Below are 26,472 nucleotides of genomic sequence, written 5' to 3'. Positions count from 1 at the left end.
TCTGGGTCACGTACTAATTGTGTGTTTAACTTATTGAAGAACCACCAAACTTTTTCAGAGTGGCTGCACCATTTACATTCCCATCAGCAGTGTATGAGAGTTCCAATTTTCGACATCACCAACAGTTGTTATTTATTTATTTATTCATTTATTTATTTACATTCTGGCCATTCAGTGGATGCGAAGTACTATCTGTGATTTTATTTGCATTTCTCTAGTTACTAGTGACATCGAGTATCTTTTCATATGCTTCTTGGCCTTTATCTTCTTTGGGGAAATGAGTTCTTTATACATTCTAGATACTAGACTCTTACCACATAAATGATTTACAAATATTTTGCCCCACTCTGTGATTGTTTTTGCATTATCATCATAGTGTCCTTCCTTATGCAAAAGTTTTTAATTTTGATGGAGTCCAGTTTAATTTTTATTTACTTGCTTTTGCTACCATTATTTTGGAAACCATTGCCTAATAGTTTATTTTTTCTTTCTTTCCCTTGCCTCAGGAGACATCTAGAAAGATGTTGCTAAGGCTGATGTCAGAGAAATTACTGGATATCTACACATAAAAGAATGAAATTGGACCCTTTATACCACGTAATTAACTCTAGGATTTTTATGGTTTAATATCTCACGTTTAAGTCCTTAGTCCATTTTGAATTTACATTTGTGTATGGTGTCAGAGAGTGGTCCAGTTTCATTCTTTTGCATGTAGCAAAATAAAAAGCATAGCAAAGCAAACAATCAACAAAGCTTAAAGACAGACTACTGAATGGCAGAACATAATTACAAACAACATATCCGATAAAGGGTTAGTATCCAAAATATATAAAGAAGACATGAACAGACATTTCTCCAAAGAAGATATACAAATGATCGACAGACACATGAAAAGATGCTCATCACTCATCATCAGGGAAATGCAAATCAAAACCACAATAAGATATCATCTCACACCTTTTAGAATGGCTGAAATCAAAATCACAGGAAACAACAGGTGTTGGTGAGGATGTGGAAAAAAAGCAACCCTTGTGCACTTTTGTTGGGAATGCAAACTGGTTTAGCCACTGTGGAAGACAGTATGAGGTCCCTCAAAAAGTTAGGAATAGAACTACCCTAAGATCCAGTAATTGCACTATTAGGTGTTTATCCAAAAAATACAAAAACACTAATTCAAAGGGATAGATGCACCCTATGTTTATCACGACATTATTTATAATAGTCAAATTATAGAAGCAGCCCCAGTGTCCACTAACAGATGAATGAATAAAGGAGAGGCAGTATATGTATTTAGATATATTGCATATGTGTGTGTATATATATAGAATATTATTATATAGGTATATCTATAATAAAATATTCCGCCATAAAGAATAAAATCTTGCCATTTGCAACATCACTAATGGATCTAGAGAGTATAATGCTAAGTGAAATAAGTCAGTCAGAGAAAGACAAATACAATATGATTTCTCTCATATGTGGAATTTAAGAAACAAAACAAATGACAAAGGAAAAGAAACAAATTGAGAAAAACACTTAAATATAGAGAACAAACTGATGGTTACCAGAGGGGAGGTAGGTGAAATAGGTAATGGGAATTAAAGAGTATACTTATAGAAGAGTGCTGAGTAATGTATAGAATTATTGAATCACTATATCATACACCTGAAACTAATATAACACTGTATGTTAGCTATACTGGAATTAAAATTTAAAAATTAATTTTAAAAAAACATTGCCAAATCCAAAGTCATGAATATTTGCCTCTTTGTTTTCTAAGGGTTTTGTAGTTTCAGCTCTCAAATTTGTTTTCAATCCATCTTGAGTTAATAGTGTGATATAAAGTAAGGGTCCAATTTCATTCTTTTACGTGTGGATATCCAGTTGTCCTGGCACCATTTGTTAAAGAGATCATTCTTTCCCCAGTGAAAGGTCTTGCTGCCTTTGTTGAAAATCCATTTATGGTAGATGTAGGGGTTTATTTCTGGACTCCATTCTCCTTCATTGATCTCTATGTTTTTATGCTACTACTTCACTGTTTTGATTATTGTAGCTTTGTAGTGTATTTTGAAATTGGAAAGTATGTCTTAACACCTTTGTTCTTTTTTGGGATTGTTTTGGCTACTCAGGGTCCCTTGTGTTTCCATATGAATTTTAGGATCCCTAAAAGAGGCTTTTGGGATTTTGATAGGGATTGTATTAAATCTGTAGATCACTTTGGGAAGTATTGCCATCTTAACACTATTAAGTTATCAATCTGTGAACAAGGGATATCTGTCCATTTAATTCTTATTAATTTCTTTCAGCAATGTTTTGTAGTTTCACTAAGTGCTACACCTCTCTGCTTAAATTTGTTAGTATTTTATTCCTTTTGATTGTAAGTGGAATTGTTTTTTTAACTTCCTTTTTGGCATTTTCATTACTAGTATATAGAAATGCAACTGATTTTTTTTGTGTGTTTGTAGTGTGATCTGCAAATTTGCTGAATTTACTGTGATTAGCAGTTCTCAACATATGAGGTCATGTCATCCACAGATATAGTATTACTTCTTTTCCAATATGGATGCTTTTATTTCTTTTCTATATGTCAATGCTCTGGCTTGAACTTCCAGTAGTATGTTGAATAGAAATGGATGACAGCAGGGCGCCTGGGTGGTTCAATCAGTTGAGTGTCGGACTCTTGATTTTGGCTCAGGTCATGATCTCCCGGTTCGTGAGATCAAGCCCCATGTACAGAGCCTGCTTGGGATTCTCTGTCCCTCTCTCTGTGCCCCTTCACTGCTTATGCTCTCTTTCACTCTCAAAATAAATAAATAAACTTAAAAAAAAAAGTGGATGAATGTAGGCATACTTATCTTGTTCCTATTCTTAAAGGAAAGCTTTTATTCTTTTACTATTGAGTATATTATTAGCTGTAGGTTTTTCATATATGCCCTTTTCTTATATTCCTAATTTATTGAATGCTTTTATTTGAAAGGGTGTTAGGTTTTGTCAAATGCTTTTTCTGCATCAATTGGAATAATCATGTACATTTTTCCTTCATTTTATTAATGTGGTGTATTATATTGTTTTTCATATGTATAACTTCTTTGCATTCCTAGGATAGAACCTACCTGGTCTTGGCTTGTAATCTTTTAATATGCTGCTGCATAGTGTTTGTTAGTATTTTGAGGACTTTTGCATCTATATTCATGAAGGATATTGATTTCCATCTCTTTATATAAGATATTTATAAGAGATATTCTATTTTTGTGGTGTGTTTGTCTCACTTTGGTAACAGAGTAATGCTGACCTCATAGAATGAGGTCTATTTTTCAGAGGCATTTAAGAAGGATTGGTGTTAATTTTTCTTTGGATCTGTGGTAGAAATCACCAGTGAAGTCATCTGATCCTGGACTTCTCTTTGTTTGGAAGTTTTTGATGACTGATTGAATTTCTTTTTTTTTTTTTATTTTATTTTATTTTTTTTTTTTTTTTAATTTTTTTTTTAACGTTTATTTATTTTTGAGACAGAGAGAGACAGAGCATGAATGGGGGAGGGTCAGAGAGAGGGAGACACAGAATCCGAAACAGGCTCCGGGCTCTGAGCTGTCAGCACAGAGCCCGACGCGGGGCTTGAACTCACGGACCGCGAGATCATGACCTGAGCCGAAGTCGGCCGCTTAACCGACTGAGCCACCCAGGCGCCCCTGAATTTCTTTATTTACTATATAGGTCTATTCAGAATTTCTCTTTCTTTTGACTTTATGTTGTTTGTTTATTTCTAGGAATTTGTCCATTTCATCTAGATTATCTAATTTGTTGGCTTACAATAGTTTATAGTATTCTTTTTATCTCTGTAAGGTCAATAGTATCCCATTTTAATTTCCGATTGTAGTAATTTCACTCTTCTCTCTTTTTTTTCTTAACTAAAGGTTTGCCAATTTTGTGAATTTTTCAAAGAAGCAACTTTTGATTTTTTTTATTTTGCATATGTATTCTCTATTTGTTTAATCTGTCTTTATGATTTCCTACCTTCTACAAGCATGTGGTTTAGTTTATTCTTTTTCTGGTTCCTTAAGGTGTAAAATCAAGTTATTGATTTGAAATCTTTTATTGAGCTGTAATAGACATAACATTATATTAGTTTCAGGTGCATATCACAATACACTTGTGAAATGATCACCACAATAAGTCTAGTTAACACCCATTACCACATAGTAATAATGTTTTTTTCTTGTGATGAGAACTTTTAAGATTTAGTCTATTAGCAATTTTCAAGTGTACAATACCTTGTTATTAACTATTGTCACCATGCTGTACGTTATATCCCCGGGCCTTATCTTATCTTAGAGAGAGTTCAGAAATGGGGGAGAAGGGCAGAGGAGGAGAGAAAGAGAATCTTTTTTTTTTTTTTTTTAACGTTTATTTATTTTTGAGACAGAGAGAGACAGAGCATGAACGGGGGAGGGGCAGAGAGAGAGGGAGACACAGAACCGGAAGCAGGCTCCAGGCTCCGAGCCATCAGCCCAGAGCCTGACGCGGGGCTCGAACTCACAGACCGCGAGATCGTGACCTGAGCTGAAGTCGTACGCTTAACCGACTGAGCCACCCAGGCGCCCCTGAGAAAGAGAATCTTAAGCAGGCTCCATGCTTAGCATGATGTGATGAGATCATGACCTGAGCTGAAATCAGTAGTTGGATGCTTAACCGACTGAGTCACCCAGGTGCCCAGGACTTATTTATTTTATCACTGGAAATTTGTGCCTTTGACCACCTTCACCTGTTTTTCCAGCTGCCACCCCCTGCCTTTGGCAACTACCAATATGTTCTGTGTATCTGTGAGTTTGGGTTTGTTTTGTTCTTAGATTACACGTACAAATGAGATCATAAAGAATTTGTCTGTCTCTCTCTGACTTATTTCGTATAGCATAATGCTCTCAAGGTCTATCCATGTTGTCACAAATGGCAAGATTTTACACATATACACGTACATACACCACATTTTCTTTATGATGGACACTTGGGTTGCTTCTTTGTATTGGCTGTTATAAATAATACTGCAGTGAACATGGGGGTGTGTACTATATATCTCTTAGAATTAGTTCCTTTGGATAAACACTCAGAAATGGGTTTGCTGGATCATATGGTAGGTCTGTGTTCAGTTTTTTGAAAAACCTCTATACGATTTTCCATAGTGGCTGCATTAATTTACATTCCCATCAACAGTGTAGTAGGGTTCCCTTTTCTCCACATTCTTGCCAACACTGTCTATTTCTTGTCTTTTTGATAATAGCCATTTTAACAGGTATGAGGTGATACCTTATTGTGGTTTTGATTTGCATTTCATTTATGAGTAGAGATATTGAGCATCTTTTCATGTACCTGTTGGCCATCTGTATGTCTTCTTAGAAAAAAATGCCTATTCACATCCTCTGCTGATTTTTTAACCAGATTGGCATTTTTTCCTTTTTCTTTCTTTTTTTCTTTTTCTTTTTTTTCTATTGAGCTCTGTGATGTCTTTGTATATTTTAGGTATTAACCCATTCTCAGACATATTATTGCAAATATATTCTCCCACTTAATAAGTTGTATTTTTTTTTTCTTTTGCTGGGAAGAAGATATTTAGTTCGACTTAGGCCCACTTATTTATTTTTGTTTTTACTGCCTTTGCTTTTGGTGTCAAAAAAAACTTGCCAAGATCTATGGTGAGAAGCTTACTGTCCTTATTTTCTTCTAGGAGTTTTATAGTTTTAGGTCTTATGTTCAACTCTTAATCCATTTTGAATTAATTTTTGTATATGGTGTAAGATAATGGTCCAGTTTCATTCTTTTTCACGTAGCTGTCCAGTTTTCTAAATGCCATTTATTGAAGAGACTGTCCTTCCCTATTGTGTATTCTTGGCTCCTTTGTTGTGAATTAATTGGCCATATATGTGTCAGTTTATTTCTGGGCTATGTATTCTGTTGATATATGTGTCTTTTTTTATGCAAATACCATACTGTTTTGATTACAACTTTGTAATATATTTTGAAACCAGAAAATGTGAGGCCTCTAGCTTTGTTCTTCTTTCTCAAGATTGCTTTGACTATTCAGGGTCTTTTGTGGCTCCATACAAATTTTAGGATTGTTTGTTCAATTTCTGTGAAAAAAGGCCATTGGGATTTTGATAGGGGTTGCCTTGAATTTGTAGATTGCTTTGGGTGATATGGACATTTTATCGGTATTAATTCTTTCAGTCTATAAACTTGGAATATCTTTTCATTTATTTGTGTTCACTTTCTTTCATCAATATCTTATAGTTTTCAGGGTATAGGTCTTGGTTAAAGACCTTGGTTAAATTTATTTCTAGATATTTTATTCTTTTTGATGTAATTGTAAATGGGAATATTTTCTTAATTTCTCTTAAGATAGTTCATTATTAGTGTATGGAAATGCAACTGATTTTTAATGTTGGTTTTTTTTAACCTGCAACTTTCTTCAGTTTATTAGCTCCAGTTTTTTTGTGTGTGGGGTCTTTAGAGTTTTCTCTATAATAATATCATGTCATCCACCAATAGTGGCAGTTTTACTTCTTGCTTTCTGATTTGGATGCGTGTTATTTCTTTTTCTTGACAAATTACTCTGGCTAGGGCTTCTAATACTGTGTTGAATAGAAGTGGTAAGAGTGGGCATCCTTGCCTTGTTCCTGGTCTTTGAGGAAAAGCTTTTAGTTTTTTACTGTCGAGTATGATGTTAGCTGTGTATTTATTATATATGGCCTTTATTGTGTTGTGGTACATTCCCTGTATATTCACTTTGTTGGCAGTTTTTATCATAAATGGATATTGAACATTGTCAAATGTTTTATGCATCTGTTGAGATAATCGTATGACTTTTATACTTCATTTTGTTAATGTAGTGTATTGATTGATTTCCATTTATTGAACCATCCTTGCATCCCTCAAATAAATCCCACTTGATCATGATGTGTGATGCTTTTAATGTAAACTTGATGCTTTTAATGTAAACTTGAGTTGGTTTGCTAGTATTTTGTGAAAATTTTTGCATCTGTGTTCCTTTTGGGTATTAGCCTGTAATTTTTTTTTTTTTTTTTTTGGTGTTCTTGTCTGGTTTTGGTGTAACGGTAATGCTGACCTCATAAAATGAGTTTGTAAGTATTCCCTCCTGTTCTGTTTTTTGGAAGAGTTTGAGAATGATTGTCATTAATTCTTTGAATATTTGGTAGCATTAACCAGTGAAGCAGTTGAGTGTAGACTTTTGTTTATTGGGACATTTTTGATTACTGATTCAGTGGCTTACTAGTAATTGGTCTGTTCATATTTTCTGTTTTTTTATGATTTGATCTTTGCAGATTGTATGGTTTTTAGGATTTTACCCATTTCTTCTATGTTTTTACATTTGTTGGTGTATAATTAATTGCTAAGTTTCTTGTGATCCTTTGTATTTCTGTGTGATCAGTTGTAAATGTTTGTTCTTTTGTTTATGACTTTATTTGAGTCCTCTCTCTTTTTTTCTTGGTGACTTTATTCTTCATACAGGTTTTCTTCTTTTTTTTATTTATTTATTTTGACAGAGAGAGTGCGAATGCATGCATTAGACTGGGGGAGGGGCAGAGAGGGAGACAGAGACAGAATCCCAAGCAGATTCCACGCTGTCATTGCAGAGCCTGAGGTGGGGCTCAGTCTTATGAACTGTGAGATCAGGACCTGAGCCCAAATCCAGAGTCAGATGCTTAACCAACTGAGCCACCCAGGCACCCATAGTAAGTTTTAAATGTGTTACTAAACAGTATAATGAGGGATTAGTTTTAATATACGTATCTTATATATTCAGCCACAATGCCAAGGAGAACAGGCAAGGGGTTTATCCATAATTTCCATCAGCCCCCAGGTTATATAAGCAATTAATAACTTGTATTACTCTTATGTAAAGTGCTATTCAGTGTAGTTTCAACCCTACCAAATTGCCACCCTTAATTAAGCCTCTCCTATAAAGAACTTCTAGAGCTGCCACTCTATTATTTATACATGAATTAAAAAAATACCTGAATGTATATGTGCTAAAATTGTAACAATTGGTTTCTTCCAGGTTTTTGAGTTTATTTTTTTCTTTGCAATTTCTGTGTTCTACTTTTCCTATAAAAACATAACTTGCTTTAGTGATAAAGAAGCTATTAAAAAACTTAATGAACATACTTTTTAAAAACATACATGCACACAAAAAAGCAAACAAAAACAAAAACAAGAACGGAGTGGTGAGATTCTTTGATCAATTTGATTTCTTTGAGAAATGCATGATATCAGACCAGAAGACAATTACGCTTTTCTTTACCTGTAGAAGACCGGCTGTGCAAGTGGTGGTAGGGGACTACTCTTAGGATTGCACTTGTGTTTTATCCTTATAATTGTCTTCATTGAATTGGATACAGTGGTTACCCCCTTCTGTATAGGAAATTCACAACTGGGATTGCTCTCCATCTTAAGAGGAAGCACGGAACTAGTTTGTTCTATAATTAAGATGCTTTCTGTAGTGATTGCTATAGTACATCTTTTTTTTTCTTTTTTCTTTCTTTCATTTTTTTTTTTAACTCTTCTTAGTTCTTTTGATTCCTGTGATTCCTTTAGTTTTTGATTGCTAGCCTCAGCTTGTACCCATTTATCCTGCCTTTTGGAGTCTATGCCATCCTGTTTAATATATGTGTGTGTATCTAATTTCCTAATTATCTTTACCGGCCTGCCTGGTTTCTAGCTGCTTTAATTCCTCACAAGCTTTGTTCTGTACATCTTACTGTCAGTGTAGTTGCTGACCTACCTAGACTCCAGCATTGTATTTGATTTCCTACCCTATCTCTATACTTGACTTTTAGTCATGGTCCTAGTACAGATTCCATATTTCATAAATAATTCTGATGAAAAGATCATTTTAAAACTTACATTGAGAATATGCATAATAGGGCATTAATTTCTAACTAAAGAAAGAGCATTGAGTATCTAATCATTGGAATTTTAATTTAAGATATTGTCATATTTCTGTTCCTTCTTGTCAGGCTAAAATATCCTACTAGCCAACTTTGACTATAGTGAGAAATTTTTCTTGTTCTCTTTGCTTAATCTCTTTTAATATCACTTGTTTTATCACCTTCTAATGTGGCTAAGTGACAAGTAGTGATAAATTTGTCATTGGTTTACTATAACTAAAGATTCATTGTATAACTTTAGAAGCTTGGGGGATGAGGTATATAGAAACATTCTATGGAAACTACTAATGACATCATAATTTGAAGATGCAGGACTGTAAAACATAACCTCTTAATGTTTTTTTGTTATGTAATTTGAGTGTGTTTTGAAGATTAGGTACTAATGCTGCAGTGTATATATTTATGTAAAGTGATAGGTAATAAATATTGTGGTTTAGATAATTTCGTGTCATTCTGTGAGCCAGTTAATGGGCTAATTGTTAGGCAGTTGTTTTTTTTTTTTTTTTTAATACAAATTTGGGGGCAGCTACTTTATTTTTGAATTACTGATTTTTGTTTGAGGTTCTTCTCTCCAAAACATCTTGTTTTATTCACTTGGAAATTTTCTATAAGCATGATTCTTTGTGTAAATGTATTTTTTCCCAGGTATAGCTATTTATTAAGGTACTTTCTGCAAGATCAAGAAATATGTATAGTACAGAGTTTACAGAGTTGGAGAAAAAGTTATTTTTTGGTCTAAGTCAAAAGTAAATCTAATTTAAATGTGTATGTTAATCCGACCCACATGCCTTTAGAACTAAAAACTAGATAAAAAGCATGGACATTTTGTGAGTTTTTAATCTACCTATGTCTTTTTTTATTTTATATTATAGGAAAGTTAAAGGAGGAAATATTGATGTACATCCATCAGAAAAAGCACTCATTGTTCAGTATGAAGTGGAAGCTACCATTCTTGGAGAGATGGGTGATCCCATGTTGGGAGAACGAAAGGAATGCCAAAAGATGTAAGTTTTCTTCATTGGTGCATAGTTTGAAAGTGGTGAATTTTATGTAAACTGTGTAGAAATCTGACGTTATTTAAATCAGCATAGATTACAAATGGTTCGGCCTTCTTCTAGGCATACTTCATCTTAGTGAAGCAGAGACCATATTAAACTATAAATACAGAGTATATTTATTCCAGAGAAGATCATGTTTAGCTAAGCATAGTGGAAAGTTGCTGAAAAATATCATTTCTAATTTATGCCATTTAGTGAATGCATATAATAGAGTATAAACTACTACAACTTGTGAAATCAGAAATAAAAGAGGTTTATATGAGACTTTTTAGCTTAATTTAAGAAATTTCTATTTTAGGGGATCCTCTCTGTATTATTCTTTTTTCCCTGGAGCTGTAGAAGATAGTATGCATTCCAGAATTCCCAAGTGGGGCATGTACTTTGAATTCATCCCTTCAAAGTCTAGCCCTGTGAAAGATGTTGGTAATGTAATAACTCAATTTTCTGACTCAGTGAATTGAGATTACATCTCTTGACATCCTACACTTTCCTTCCTACTTTTATAATACTTTCAGGAGCCCCTTGGGAACTGGCCTTTTTCATTATTCTATAGTTGTGCTGGTGATTGTCTTGCCCTCCTTTCATAGTATTGTGGAAGTAGAGAAGGTCGGAGATGGCCTAGTGTTCTCTCCCAATCTTCTCCTTCCGTAAAAAAAAAAAAAGTTTATTTGGGAGCTAAGTAAGAAGATTTTAACTAGTTTAAAAGAGTGTTAGTATGTTTTGGTGATACAGCACCCTGAAAAGTACTGTATTTAATTTTTTTTTAATGTTGTTTTTTTTTTTTTTTTTTTTTGAGAGAGTGTGAGCGGGGAGGGGCAGAGGGAGACTCACAATCCGAAGTAGGCTCCAGGCTCTGAGCTGTTAGCACAGAGCCCGACATGGGGCTTGCACTCACGGACTGCCAGACCATGACCTGAGCCAAAGTTGGACACTCAACTGACTGAGCCACACAGGCGCTCCCAAAGCACTGTATTTTAAATATATAGCAGTGGTTCTCAACTGGTTGTGATGTTTTTCCCCCAGAGAACATTTGGTAATGCCTGGAAACAGTTTTTGAGGTTGTAACTGGAGGGATCCTATTGACAATGTAGTGGATAGAGGCCAGGGTGCTGCTAAACACCCTAAAATGCACAAGGTCAAAGAATGGTTTGGCTTCAAATTTTAATGGCGCTGTAATTGAGAAACTTTGGTGTATAGCACCCTGAAAAGAAAAGCTGCCTAGTATCTTAGTAAGATCCCTAATCTGTCTTCTTTTTTTGTGTTAGGAAACTAAATTCCACATACAATTCATTGAAATAACTAAGTCCTTGGGGCACCTGGGTGTCTCAGTCAGCTGAGTGTCTGACTTTGGCTTAGGTCATGATCTCGCGGTTTGTGGGTTTGAATCCCGCATGGGGCTCTGTGCTGGCAGCTCGGAGCCTGAGCCTGCTTCGGATTCTGTGTCTCCTTCTCTCTCTGCCCACCCCTCCACACCCTCCCCCTGCCTCAAATAAATAAACATTAAAAAAAAATTAAAAGAACTAAGTCTTTGGATAATTCACTAAATTGAAGAAAAATACATATATGCACACATACGTACTTATGTGTCCTCTTACACGTTCTCTCTTCTATTAATGTGTTGTGATTACTGCCTGAGTTTTATACATTTTGGGAGCATGTGAAAATCTCTTTAGATCTTTTTTTTTTATGTTTATTGATTAAAAAAATTTTTTTTAATGCTTATTATTTTTTTTTAATGTTTATTTATTTTTGAGACAGAGAGAGACAGAGTATGAACGGGGGAGGGGCAGAGAGAGAGGGAGACACAGAATCCGAAACAGGCTCCAAGCTCCAAGCTGTCAGCCCAGAGCCGGACGCGGGGCTTGAACTCACGGACCGCGAGATCGTGACCTGAGCCGAAGTCGGATGCTCAACTGACTGAGCCACCCAGGCGCCCTAATGCTTACTTATTTTTGAGAGAGAGACAGAGCATCAACAGGGGAGAGGCGGAGAGAGAGGGAGACACAGAATCCGAAGCAAGCTCCAGGCTCCGAGCTGTCAGCACAGAGCCCATTGTGGGGCTTGAACACATGAACTGTGTTGAGATCATGACCTGAGCTGAAGTCAGACGCTTAACTGACTGAGCCACCCAGGCACCCCTTGAGATCTTATTAATTTGACTTCCAAAGAAAAGCTAGCAGATCAGTCTTTCCTTTTAGAACCTCAGATATCCACATTTCAGGCAAAAGATTTAGTTCTTAGTTCTTTAACACGTATTTGTTTGTTTGAAGTTTACTTTTGAGAAAGAGAGAGAAAGTGAGTGAGGCAGGGCACAGAGAGAGGGAGAGAGAGAGAATCCCAACCAGGTGCTGCACTGCCAGTGCATACCAACCGTGAGATCATGACCTAAGAGAAAATCAAGAGTCGGATGCTTAACCAACTGAGCCACCCATGCGCCCCCTAGAAAGATTATTTTAAAACAAGATTTCTGAATATGCTGTCCTCCCTAGAAGAGTCAGATACAGATTTTATGTTCTTTTTGTTATCTCATTTGTTCAGTTCAAAGAAATCATTTCTTTGCATTTTTCTAAGCCTAATCATATCTAATACTTTATTATATTTTACTAAAAGAGTCTATGTCAGGTACCTTTCAGTGCTTTGTGAACTATTTATAAGAAGTATTGTTTAAGTTATCACTTACTTTTATAATACCTGAGTTGGAAAATTTCTGATGTGCTCACAGCATTCGTCTTAAGAGTCTCAATGCCAACACGGATATAACTTCCCTGGCCCGGAAGGTGGTTGAAGAATGTAAACTTATCCATCCCTCAAAACTAAATGAGGTAGAACAGCTATTGTACTATCTACAGAATCGCCGTGATTCATTGCCAGGAAAAGGTAAGTAGAATTCCTCACTTTTTAATGTATAACCAGAACTATTTCTATAGTTCGTGCTTTTGATATTTGGTGGTGTTTTTTGTTGTTATTGTTTTATTTTGTTTTGCCAGTGCTGTGCATAAGTAAACGAATGAAAGAATAAACCTATTAGTTTTCTCCGTGCCAGGCTCTGTATTAGATGCTTCCACAAAAAATGATCTGTTTCTATTTCATACTGTGGCATGTGTGTATGTTTGTATGTGTACATTTGTGCTGAAATAAGGAACGAACTCAAATGTCTGTCATATTCTGGAATAATAAAAGGAGAGAATTTGGGGCAAAAAAAACCTATTTTCTCTAACCCAACCAGATTTATATTTTCTAAATTTCTTATTGGCAACTTATAATTTGAATAGATTACTAAGTATTTAAATGTTAAAATATGTCATATGCTTTAGACTGTCCTAAAGATACAAGTTATATGAATCTTTCTTAAGAAAATATTACTTTTTTATTCCTTATTGTCTGCATTGTTGCCATTCTTCTACCTTCAATTTCTTCATAAGGAACCAAGTCATTAAAATATTAGAGCTAAGGAATTGATTATTTTTAGAAAATATCATCAAATAATCTAAACCAAATATGAAACGAAATAAAAACACATTTTGCTGGAAAGTCATCTCAGATTATTGAATGGTTAGTTATTCCACTTCATGGTATTGATTAGGTTTACATATCTTTCATCATTGGTGAGTTCTAAAATATGGTACCTTTGAAAAACTTTATAAATGCTTATGTTTTGATTATACTAAATAGAAAAAATGAGAGAAAATTTGTTTTGACTTTTTTTGAATTACTCAGTCTTTTCTCTCCAACCACAGCAAATAAAATGCCTTTTTTCTAATATCACTTTTATTAGTTAATCCTGAATATATTATCTAACATATATTATATGATCAATATATATTTCTGAATGAATGAAGTGATTGTGAATGTATTTATTTAAAAGCAAAAATAAGCAGTTTGAACTTGTATCCAGCTACATAACTGGCACTCAATGTATATTATTAATTATTAATTATTAATAATTAGTGCTATAAGGAAAATTTTATCAAGAAACACTTTTATTAAATGTTTCATGATAGACTATTCCTATTAAGATCCCTGTAAATGATGAGAGAGAACTTCAATAAGTTAAATAAGTTCAAAGTGAGCAAAGTAAATCCCATACTCTTGTAAGGTGTGTATGTACTTATTTTGAGTACAATATAGTGAAAATTGATCTTTCCTAATGCCTAATTAATATAATTCCAAATGCATTTATATTAATATCTTAATAAAGCCTTGCGAGTTTTCAAGGTAGATCAGTCATCTCACCTTCTTCCCCAGAAATTAGATGAATATGAGAAATTTTCATGTCAACATACATGGATAAATCCATTTGAATCAGTCTGTTTATATAGATACTAACGTTTGGAGATGTAAGAAATGCTGTTACCATGTTAAATCCATACTTAACTAAAAAAATTTCCATTTTTCTTTTTAACTTTTTTTACTTGGAATTCACTATTTCAAAACCAGAAACATTGCCCCCCAGAAGTGATTGAAACAAAACAGTAATACTTATTTATGTAATTCATTACTGTAAGTGATTTTTTTCATTTTGTTTTTTCTAATATTCAACTCATTAATGTATCTTTGCTTTATTGATTTCCCTATTCCCACCTTAAATGTGAATCAGGAGGGGACTCTTTTGCTTCTTGTTGGCAAGTCTGGCTATTTACCTCCCAAAAAGTTAACCTAGGAGGAATTAAAATTGCTGCATAACATAACTTTGGGATTATTTCTAGATTTTATTCATATATACTCTCCTTGATATCTCATTATAACAGATTATAGATGAACATTTAAAAAATTTTTTATTTATTGGAAAAAGACCATTTCATAAACTAGTCAGTTGTAAGATCCCCAAGTTAGCTATAAACTCAGCTACTGAATATAAAAATTACCCAGAAACTCTAAACACCTAGTTCTTCTCATTTAAAAATAAAAAATCTTTTTACAGAAAAAAAAGAAAAATCGAGCAAGCCTAAAGATCCACCTCCTTTTGAAGGAATGGAGGTAAGACCTAATTCTGATCTAATAGAAAACTGATTGATTGTAAGGTTGTTGCCTTTTCCCATCAATGATTCATGTACTAACATTAAGTAGAGGTGGAAAGTTTATTGAACTTAGAAGCACCTAGAAAAGGTAGATAATGAGTGTTTTATATAGTCAAAAGTTAGTGGCATATTTTTCAGATATAATTTATTTTGATAAGTTTTGAAATGTTTTAAATATTCTTATATTTAAACATATCCAGTGTGTTTTGAAATACTGTTTAACCTATTATAGTAGACACAAATTATTTTGCATTACATTTAGGATGCTTTATATTAATAGACCCAAGTTTAGCGTTTATGTACATCCTATTTTCATGTGGTTTGTAACTACTTTTGTATTGGAGTCCTAACACCCAAAGGTCTAATTTCCTCCTGGCTACTATGAGTCCTTTGAAAACTTGTCTGTCATTAAAAGGGCAATATGTTGACCACACAATATCATTACTTGGCAGTAGCTTTGAGGGACATCATTGTTTTTTAAGAGGACTTCCTCTTCCTTTCTTTCAGATTGATGAAGTGGCTAACATCAATGACATGGATGAATACATTGAGTTACTATATGAAGATATTCCTGATAAAGTTCGGGGTTCTGCTTTGATCTTGCAACTTGCTCGAAATCCTGATAACTTGGAAGAACTACTATTGAATGGTGATTTATATCTATAAATATTAAAAATAGAAAAATTGTTGTATAATATGTTTCTGAAACTTATTATAATAGAGGACAAAGCTAAAATTTTACCGAACTTAGGAATGCATTTATTTCCTAGACCTTTATTACCATCTTTCTTCTGAAAATTATTTAATTTTTGAGAGCATAACATTAAATATTATCTGAAAAATTCATTTAATTTAAACAACAAATATAAAGCACTAATGGTACTGTGTCTTCTATTCTGGAAGATTTTTATTCTTTCAGTTAGGATACAATGTCAACTTTGTCATTTGCACACATACGTATATACTTTTACTAAATTAGGGTTCCAATATTAGTTTTCTTTCAGTAGCACAGCAAAAAATATATTAATCTCTGTACCTTCATTTAGATTAAATTTTGATCCTCTCCTTTCATTAGATGTGCTAGGTAGTTAGAAAAAAAAGAGATAATGCTCTTAAAACCTTTTTTCTCAGTAATACCCCTATAGAATAATTTTATTTTATTTTATTTTATTTTATTTTATTTTATTTTATTTTATTTTATTTTATTTTATTATTTTAAAGTTTATTTGTTTTGAGAGAGCGAGTGCGAATGCAAGCAAGGGAGGGACAGACAGAGATAAAGTTTATTTATTAATTTTGAGAGAGTGAGTGCGAGGAGGGTAGGGGCAGAGAGAGAAGGAGAGAGAATCCCAAGCAGGCTCTGCACTGACAGTACAGAGCTCAATGCAGGGCTCAATCTCACGAACCATGGGATCATTACCTGAGCAGAAACCAGGAGTCAGATGCTTAACCAACTGAGCCAGCCAGGCGCCCCTAGAATTATTTTAAATGTGTGGTTTTCTGACTTTACTTTTGCCAAAATTAAAATATAGAAGATGTCATTATTATCTGATTTCTATCACATGAGGAAGAGTACCTTTTTGTTTGTCGTCATACTCCTTTTATGGAGGCTGCACAGTACACACCAGTACTTGATAACTTGGAAAATATATACAAAAGAACTGTCCAGAAAGTCCTAGAACATTACCAATATTCCAAGTAGAAAATGTGTACATTTTAAGTATTTTCAAAATTATATAACTCATATATTAGTATATTCTTTATAAAGAATTAGAATATTAGTAATTTGATCATTATTATCTGAGTTTGGAGTGCATTCATTCTTCTAGATCTTTTTCATACTTTTTACATATATATATGTATAGGATTTTTTCCTATATTAAAATATAGAGTATTATTTTGTAAGAATTTTTATATTAATAATATTGTACTTACTTCTTGGTAATTTTTTCTCCATACAGTAATATTTTGAGATTACATGCATATAGATACATTATAATGTAATTAATTTTTTAACTATGATTGTTGTTTTTATGAAGCTTTCTATAAGTTTTAGCCATTCCTCTGTTGATTAGTCATTAGATTGTTTCCAGATTTTTCAGTAGGGAATATTGCTTCAGTGAACATCTTTGTACATATCTTCTATATACACAGTATGGGGTTCTTTAGGGTATGTGGACAGAAACAAAGGTCATACATAAATACAGATGATAATGTTTTAAAGGGTATTGCCAAACTGCCTTCCAAAATGGTTGTGCTGCTGTATCCCCAGATCAACAGAATATGAAAGCCATCAAACTTTAAAATTTTTGCCATTGTATTATGGTAACAAACAAGCTCTCTTTCTTTTAAGTTGCATTTGCCTGATTTCTAATGAATTTGCTATCTATCACTAGACTTTTGGAATTTCCACCCTGTGAATTTTGTATTCCTGTCTTAAGTATTTGTGTGTATGTGTATGTGACTGTACATATATTTATATATAAATGTACATATCCTTTTTATATATAATTTAGTACGTAAATTTATATATATCATTTATGTTCTTTCTCTTTTATGTACTTGGAAATGGTTTCTGTCAGTCTATTGTCTCTTTTTTTTGGTATCATATCCATTTCCATCTGTTTACTTTCACTCTATTTGTGTCTTTGACTCTAAAATGTTTGTATTGTACAAAGTATATAGTTGGATCATGCCCTTTTTTTAATCCATTCTGCCAATCTCTGCGTTTTGATAGGAGAGTTTAGTCTATTTACCATTAATGTAATTACTCATAAAGTGGGATTGTCCTCTAACACTTTGTTTTCTGCATCTTTTATCATTTTTATTCCGTTAACCCTCTATTACTGCCTTCTTTTATGTAAAATGGATATTTTTTAGTATACCATTTTAATCCTTTTCTTGTTCTTTTACTGTGTTTTCCTGAATTATTTTCTGAGTGTTTGCCCTAGGATTACAGTTACTATCTTCTATTAAAATAATTTAGTTCAAATTAATAGTAGGGTTCCAATATTTAATTTTAGCAGCATGCAAAAACCGTGTTCTGACTTACCTCTCTATTCCCTCTCCACTTCTTTGTACTATTATAGTAATGCAAATTACATCATTACACATTACCTGCCTGTCAGCACAGTAATTATTGATGTGTGAATTTTTTAATTAAATAGAAGAAAAGACTGCAATCAGAAATAATGTTAAGCTGTCATTTTATTTATATAATTACCTTTACCAGTGCTCTTTATTTCTTTGTGTGGATTTACATTCCTCTCTACTAGTTTTTCATTTAAGCTTGAAGGATTCCCTTTAGTATTTCTTATAGGGAATGCTTACTATCAGCAAATTCTCTAAATTTTTGTTTGCCTAGGAATAGGAATGACTTAATTTCTCCTTGGTGTTTGTGTGCATAGTTTTGCTAGATGTTGAATTCTTGTTTGGCAGTCTTTTTATTTTAGCACTTTTACAATGTTATCCATTGTCTTCATGTCTCCATGGTTTCTGATACGAAATTGGATGTTAATCTCATTAAGGATCCTGTGTAACTCTTGAGCTGCCTTCTTGCTACTTGTAACATTTTCTTTGCATTTGGCTTTTGCCAGTTTGACTATGATGTATTTAGGTGTTTACATCTTTTAGCGTGTCTTCTTGGAGTTTGTGAAACTCCTTGGATCTGCAGATTAATGTTTTTCATCAAACTTTGGAAGTTTGGGGCATTATTTTGTTAAACATTCAAGTATCTCCTTTTTTCTCTCCTTTTGGGAATTCCATGTTAATATGTTTGGTGGTGTCCCATAGGTCTTTGAGGCTCTACTTGCTTTTCATTATTTTTTCTTTCAGTTCCTCAGACTGAATAATCATAATTGACCTGCCTTTTAATTTGCTGATACTTTCTTTTTCTAGTTCACATCTGCTGTGAAGTCCTTCTAGTGAATTTTTTCATTTCAGATATCTATTGTACTTTGTTAACTCCAGAATTTCTATTTGGTTCATACTTTGTCATTTGTATCTCCTTATTGATATCATTTGGTGAGGCAGCATTCTCGTACCTTCCCATACTTGTCTTTAAATCTTTAGATATGGTTTCCTTTAATTCACTGGATATATTTACAATAGCTTATTTAGTCATATAAGTTCAACATTTGTGCTTCCTCATGGACAATTTCTATTGAATGCTGTGTTTCCTGAATATGAGACATCACGTCCTGTTTTCTTGCATGTCTTGTAGTTTTTATTGTTACGATAATATTGTACTCTCTCCAGAGCTTGTTATTTTTGCTGTTTGTATAATGAGTTTCTTAGATGAATTCTGAAAAGTCTGTGATCTTTGTGCAGCCACTGAAGCTTCTAGCTCAGGTAGTTTAGTGGTAACTAATGATTAGATAGAGATTTTTTATTTTACTTTAATTTTTTTTAATGTTTATTTTTGAGAGAGAGAGAGAGAGAAAAAACACAAGTGGGGGAGGGGTGGAGAGAGAGGGAGACACAAAATCTGAAGCAGGTTCCAGGCCCTGAGCTATCAGCACAGAGCCCGACCTGGGGCTCAAACCCATGGACCGTGGGATCATGTGAGCCAGAGTCAGACACTCAACCAGCTGAGCCACCCAGATGCCCAGGATAGAGATTTTTTAAAATGCCTGGCCCTAAGTGTCCCAGCTTTTGCTAAGTGACTGTGTATGTGTGTATTGGAGCATGTCTTCAGTGTTTAAGCAGGTAGTGTACAAGGCTAAGTTAGCCTTTATTTATTTTTTATTTTTTAAATTTATTTAAGTAATCTATACACCCAAAGTGGGGCTCAAACTCATGACCCTGAGATCAAGAGTCGCATACTCTACCAACTGAGTCGCCCAGGCATCCCCAAGGCCTTAGCCTTTAATTCCTGCTTGTACAATGCCTCAGGGTTGGCCAGAGATGAGAGATGAGGTCCTCCTTACGTCTTTTCCTGGTATCAACACATTCCTGCACATGTGCATGGCCTTCTAGATTCTCAGGAATATATTGGAGCTTTTCAAAGACCTTGTGAATCTCTCATTTCCCGGTTTTTCCTTTTTCAAGTTTTTTTGTCAACCTCTTGTTAACCCCAGCTGGCAAGGCTGCTGCGTGCAGTTGCAATGTTGCCACCAGTGGTTTTCAACAAATGCCCTGGGTATAAGGCTGTACAAAGCAATTTCTGAGTCAAGTCAGATAAATGCAAACCCTGGAAATGCAGCAAATATCCAGATATGTCAGATAGTGACAGTTCACTGGAGTGGGGGTTTTCAGGAGTGCCAAATTGTTCTGCCCCCTCCAGTTGCTGCTCTGCTTTTGTTTTTCACAGATACTATATTTGTGATGCTGTTCATTTTCAAGGCTTCTGCAAAGTTGCACAGAGGGGATGTACTTATGGCAAGTAGAAATACCACAGAGTTTACTGGTTCTACTAAGGTTCAGCCATATTTCTTATTGTTGCAAAATGTAGTTCCAGGGTTCTAAAAAGGTTGATTCTGACCATTTTTACCAGTGTTCTCATTCACTTATGGAGGAGTGGATTTTTGGAGGTCCTTACTTTGGTTGTTTCAGAAATCCTTGCCCCTGGAATTTACTTTTCTTAAGTTTATTTATTTATTTTGAGAGAGAGATTGAAAGTGTGAGAGGAGAAGGGCAGAGAGAGAGAGAGAGAAAGAAAATCCCAAGCAGACTCCATGCTGTCAGGCTAGACAGAGCCTGATGCAGGACTTAAAATTAGGAACCATGAGATCATGCCCTGAGCTGGAGTCAAGAGTCAAATGCTTAACTGACTGAGCCATCCCAGGCGCCCCTCATTTTTGTTGTAAGTAGGAGGTAGAGATATAAATTTTTTGCATATTAATAGCCAGTCATTCCAATCTAGTTAATGAGTACCCCTTCTTTCCCCAAAGATTTTAAATGGCCTTTTCTGTTATTTGCCTTCAATTCTTTTATTCATTATATACTTGAAAGCTTATTTTGTGCCATGTCTTGTTCTGATATATTCATTGATATGTTTTAATGCTTTCTTTTTTTTCCATTGATCTATTTGATAATTTCCATGCCAGTACCACACTGTTTGTTATGTTTTGTTTTATATTTTGACTAGAGTTTTAGAATTGGTAAGAGAAATGTTCTGATTTATTGATTTTTTAAAAATAGGTGTTGTTGGTCTTACATGTTTTCTTATATATTATTTTGAGATCACTTTACCATATGCTCTAAAAAATTATAATTAAATTTTAATTATGACTGCATTTAACTTACAGATTAATTTTGGGTTATATTTTGACCTTCATTAGACTTCATAATTTTCTTTTGGCTATTTCTTTATAACCTACGTACAATTCCTATAAGCTGTATTTTTATTGAGACATTTTTCTATTCTATACTAAAGGAGAAAATTGAAATAAAATTTGAAAAATAAATCACTAGCCCTATGCCTAAATTCATGACGTTATAGTACATCATTTTCCAAAGTACAATTAACCCCTGAACAGTGGAGGGGGTGGTGGTTTAGGCATGCCAGCCCCCCACCCCAGTCAAAAATACACATGTATTTTTTGACTCTTCAGAAACTTATCTGTGTACAGTAATAGAACAGGGCAACACCCTGTTACTTGTCCAACCCCAAGTTAACAAAGCTGAATCCTAGAGTGACACTTGTTTCTTGCTCCTGTACTCAGGAAAGTGGGAAATCTTTTTACACATGGAATCTGAGAGAAGGCGGAGCATCTTTACCTGTCTCTCTAGGTTGCGAGCTCCATCAGAACCCCTTTATGAGGTTCTAACGCAGCTTCTGCTTACAGGAGATGCTGGGAGGTGGTGAGCTGCCGTTCCCTGGAGGTATTGGTTCCCCCCTTTGGAGAGCTTTCAGCACCACGGACAGCACCACCATTGCCGTCCACTCTAAGTCTCAGGCTCCTGCTTGGTGTTCTTGTCCCTAATGTTCTGGACCTGTTACCCTGGGAGGGGGTGAGGGTGGAAGGCAGGTTATTTTGTGATCCTTGGCCAATTCTGGCCAGTGACTGGCCATGCTCCACCACTTCAGCAAGACTCTTTCCCCAGAGCTGGTTCCTTTGCACCTCCCAGTTCAAGACCTCAGTGAACCTAGCTTCCCCACAGATAGTAAATGGGGTGAGAAATGTCAGGAGCAGGCAAGAGCCCTGCTATTCCAGGCTTCTCTGCATCTTTCCTTTGCCTTCCCTTCTGAGTCACTGGGCGACTTCTACCTTATTTTTCAATCATAATATGAAATACATATTTATTGAAAAAAATCCAAATCAAATAAGTATGTTCAAGGGTCAGATGTACATTCTAAGAAATACTGTTTCCTCTGGATTATAGTGATAAAATGCCTTTAGTAATACTGAATTAAACAAAGTTACCAGATGCTTTATTAAGTAGGGCTTTGTGGAACCTTTACATGTTAATGTATATTGACTACCCATTTACTTTGAACAAATAGTTTTGTTCAAAGCATATGGTATACCAGTGCTCTGCATTGTGAATATGAATAACATTATGAAAATATAGGATTGGAGTGCCTGGGTAGCTCAGTCGGTTAAGCATCCGACTTCAGCTCAGGTCATGATCTCATGGCTCATGAGTTCAAGCCCCGCATCAGGCTTTGTGCCCACAGCTCAGAGCCTGGAACCTGCTTTGAATTCTGTGTCTCTGTCTGTCTCTGCCCCTTCCCTGCTCATGCTCATGCTCATGCTCTGTCTCTCTCAGAAGTAAATAAACATTTAAAAAATTAAAAAAAAAAGAAAATATAGGGTGGATGTTTTTTAGTTTGAAAAATTCTTCACTAAGTAGATTAATAATACTTGTTTCATAATATGAGTGGTCAAAAAGCACAAATAAATTGAACACTTTCATTACTATAATAAATAATAATGCAGTCCATGAAGTACTGTAGATCCTGAGTACCTATTATAGAAAGTTGAATTATGATATTTATATAACAGGCAGATACTTTGTTTAATGTTTTAATATTTTAAGAATTGGTAAGCCACATAACAGTTCTAATTTGAAACTGGTCTCATTACTTTATGTTTACTTAGCATATGGTAGTTCTCAATCAATTCATTAATTTTTACCTTTCTCAAGATAAAAATCTAGTGAAGATGTTTATTCTACCCTAAAGCTACGTTTGTGGAAGATTTTTTGTTTTATTTATGTTTGTTGGCATTAATTTAACGTATTAAAATAGATTTATTTTTGTGTGTATAAACTTTATTTGGTTATTAATTTGCTTAATGAAGCTAGTGTTAACCTGGTAAACTCATTATTTTTTAGACGTATTCTAGTTTTTTTCCTTCTTCACAAACACATTAAATCAGATGTTAAAAAACAAACAAAATGGCACTGCAGTAGCCATATTACAAGTGGAAATGCAAATCAAGAAATAAATGGTCTTTTTATTATTTTGTCACCCATAATATACTTAATATGTTACTTTAAATCAGATTTTACTTTTCTGTTTATAGCTATAGGCTTAAAGTTATATGTTATAGGTCTTTAAGTAAAAGTTATATTTCAGTTTTAAAAACAGCTTTCTGTGTTGGAAAGAACCACCCTCCTTTTTTGACCCAGTTCTATCTGAGCTTTGTTATTTATTAATAAGTAGACATTTAAAACCAATCACCCTTTATACCACAGGCAAGGCGAATGATCATTTTTATATGTTCCTTTTTTCTTTAGAAACTGCCCTGGGTGCATTAGCAAGAGTCCTGAGAGAAGACTGGAAACAAAGTGTTGAGTTAGCTACAAACATAATTTACATCTTTTTCTGCTTTTCCAGGTAAGTATAAAAATTAGGAAATAAAAGTAGAAGTCTATCTCTGTTTCTCTGTCATTGGTTTGGATTGTAGATTACTGGTTTGCCCAGTCTTCCTGTGTATCTGCCCATTATTTGCCTCTGAACTCTTACTCTCTTTCCCATTTTCTGTCCTCTCTGTTGTTCTTTCATTCAGTCTGTCCTAAGCCATGCATGTACATGTATATACTCACAAAGTAGAATAGTAAAATGGTTTAGAATGTAAGAGTATGGACTCTGGAAATGGATTTGAATCCAAGTACTGCTACTACCTCTGTGTTCTTGATTATATTACTTCTCTGTGCTTTAGTTTCCTCAGCTGTCAACTGGATAGTCATAGTAACACTGTTTGGGGATGGTTTTTAGAATAAAGCCTAACCCAGAGTAAGTGCCAGTAATGTTATTGTTATACATTATATGTACACGCATATATATAACTTATGTATCCATGTATGCTATTTATACATATATACTTTAGAAAGATGTTTATTGAGATAGTGTGAAAAGTTTCTAGCCAGTTTCCCAGAAAATTACTTGCATCTATTCCAAAAATGTGCCAGCATTAGCAAATAACTATTTATCGAATAAATACTTGTATGAATGAATTGTGTAGGAAACATATGTAAAAACCTGATTACTGATAACTTTGCTGGTCTATTCTCTGGTATCAATTTTATTCAGTATTAGTATTGTTACATTATTAGCTCTGTTATATGGTAGCCCAAAAGTTTATTTTGAGAGTATCTGAATAGTTAAAATGGTCGTTAATTACAAAAAAAAAAAAAAAATGTGTTTTATTTCATTTCTAACTTAAAAATAATTTAATTTCAGGGAAGGGTTTTTTTAAAAATTATATTTACAGCATATATTTAAAGTAATCTCATAATTTCATGTCTTTCTAGTATACTGTGGGTGTTTTCGTTTATTGAAATAAATATATCAAATTTATTTTCTACATTGACAAGTGTTTACCCAAAACAAATTTCCTGATTCTACAAATTGTATTGCTTTAAATACATACTAAAATCTCTTTTTTAAAGCTTTTCTCAGTTCCATGGACTTATCACTCACTATAAAATTGGAGCTTTATGTATGAATATCATTGATCATGAGTTAAAAAGACATGAGCTTTGGCAAGAAGAACTCTCTAAAAAGAAGAAAGCTGATATCCTTTTAGAATGGCTTTTCACCCCAGTGTTGTTGCTCTGAGCTTTGGGTAGGTGGGATAGTTTTGTTTTTTCTTGCCATTCACATTATTTGGAAAAATGAAAGAGTGTTGAAGGTTAAGATGAATATTGAAACTATCAGAGTGAATATAGTTTGACATACACTTTTTAATCTCTTTAAAACTTTGGTTGATAAGCTAGAAGGAGCAGATAATAGTGGTCTAGATCATTGAACTGTGAGTCTCCAAGTGGAGACTGAGATCCTTTGGTCAGCTGAAGTGTGGCTCACTGCTGTTGTTTATGTAATTCTATGTAATAAGGGGACTTTGATTGGAATGGGTATGAATTTGGTGAACATAGTTTTAAATTCTATTTTACTAATTAAGCACAAAAAGTCTTTTAATACATGCAAATTTGAGAGGCCTGCAGAATGATGGAACCTATGAAAGGAATCTTTAAAAATGACCTATTTTAACCTATCTTTCAGCACAGGAATCTTCTGCAGCCTCCCTTACAAATCGGTTATTTAGTATCTTCAACAATGTCACTGCTTATTGATTTAGTTCATTGTGTAGTTTGACATTCTATTTATTATAGTGTTCTTTTGCTTAGTGTACTAAAATCCACTTGTCAATAACTTCTATCCCTTGAATCCAGTCTTGCATAATAAAACCATATAGAATAAGGATGAAGTCTCTTAAACATCACTTTTCTTATATTTGAAGATATTTATCATATTGCCTCTACAGCTTAGTTTTTCCTAGATTGAAGGCCCTAGCTTATTCATATGGCTTATTCAGCAAGCCATGCTGGTAATTTTCCTTTGAACCCAATTTTTATTGGTCTCTTTTAAAAAGTAAAAGTATTATTCCTATTGTGAAGAATATCATATGTTTCTTACCTCTCCTTCATGGAATCCCCAAGACACTCTAAAAATATACTCTCTCACACACACAGGCTTTGACTTTTCCTAATTAGGATCTTTCCACGTTTAGAAATTTTCTGTTGCTCTGTACTTCTGACATCTAGATTGGTGTTGACTTAAACTGTGTGGACAGCTCAATAATCCTGGAGACTTCAGATCATTTGTGGAGTCACAAGTCTCCTGAACATGCCCAAAATTCCTTAAATAGAAGGGGTATGGAGAGAACCACTAATGGAACTTTTAGCCATCAGTAATTTGTATTTTGTGTTTGTTGGGTGACAGGAACTGATATCTTAGAATATATCGTATTCCTGTAAATATTGGATACCATTGATTGTAAGATGCACTATTATTTTTTTTTTTTTAATTTTTTTTTCAACGTTTATTTATTTTTGCGACAGAGAGAGACAGAGCATGAACGGGGGAGGGACAGAGAGAGAGGGAGACACAGAATCGGAAACAGGCTCCAGGCTCTGAGCCATCAGCCCAGAGCCTGACGCGGGGCTCGAACTCACGGACCGTGAGATCGTGACCTGGCTGAAGTC

General features: G+C 34.2%; 1 protein-coding gene across 5 annotated transcripts in view; it reads left to right on the top strand.

The window, feature by feature from the left end:
- KIFAP3 (kinesin associated protein 3) overlaps nt 1-26,472 on the top strand; it is a 181,304-nt gene that overhangs the window by 22,620 nt on the left and 132,212 nt on the right. For 4 of the 5 annotated variants that reach the window (XM_042924555.1, XM_042924554.1, XM_042924557.1 and 1 more), the window contains 6 exons: nt 9,833-9,964; nt 12,741-12,895; nt 14,940-14,995; nt 15,544-15,685; nt 23,722-23,821; nt 24,877-25,001. In XM_042924555.1, coding sequence (XP_042780489.1) covers nt 9,833-9,964; nt 12,741-12,895; nt 14,940-14,995; nt 15,544-15,685; nt 23,722-23,821; nt 24,877-25,001 — 710 coding nt within the window. Of the gene's footprint in view, nt 1-5,058; nt 5,129-9,832; nt 9,965-12,740; nt 12,896-14,939; nt 14,996-15,543; nt 15,686-23,721; nt 23,822-24,876; nt 25,002-26,472 lie in introns of those variants that run through there. The other variant, XM_042924558.1, reaches the window with a different exon arrangement.

The sequence above is a fragment of the Panthera leo genome, chromosome F3 (genome assembly GCF_018350215.1).
Source record: "Panthera leo isolate Ple1 chromosome F3, P.leo_Ple1_pat1.1, whole genome shotgun sequence".
NCBI classification, from domain to species: Eukaryota; Metazoa; Chordata; class Mammalia; order Carnivora; family Felidae; genus Panthera; species Panthera leo.
This window is presented reverse-complemented; position numbering and strand designations above follow the sequence as displayed.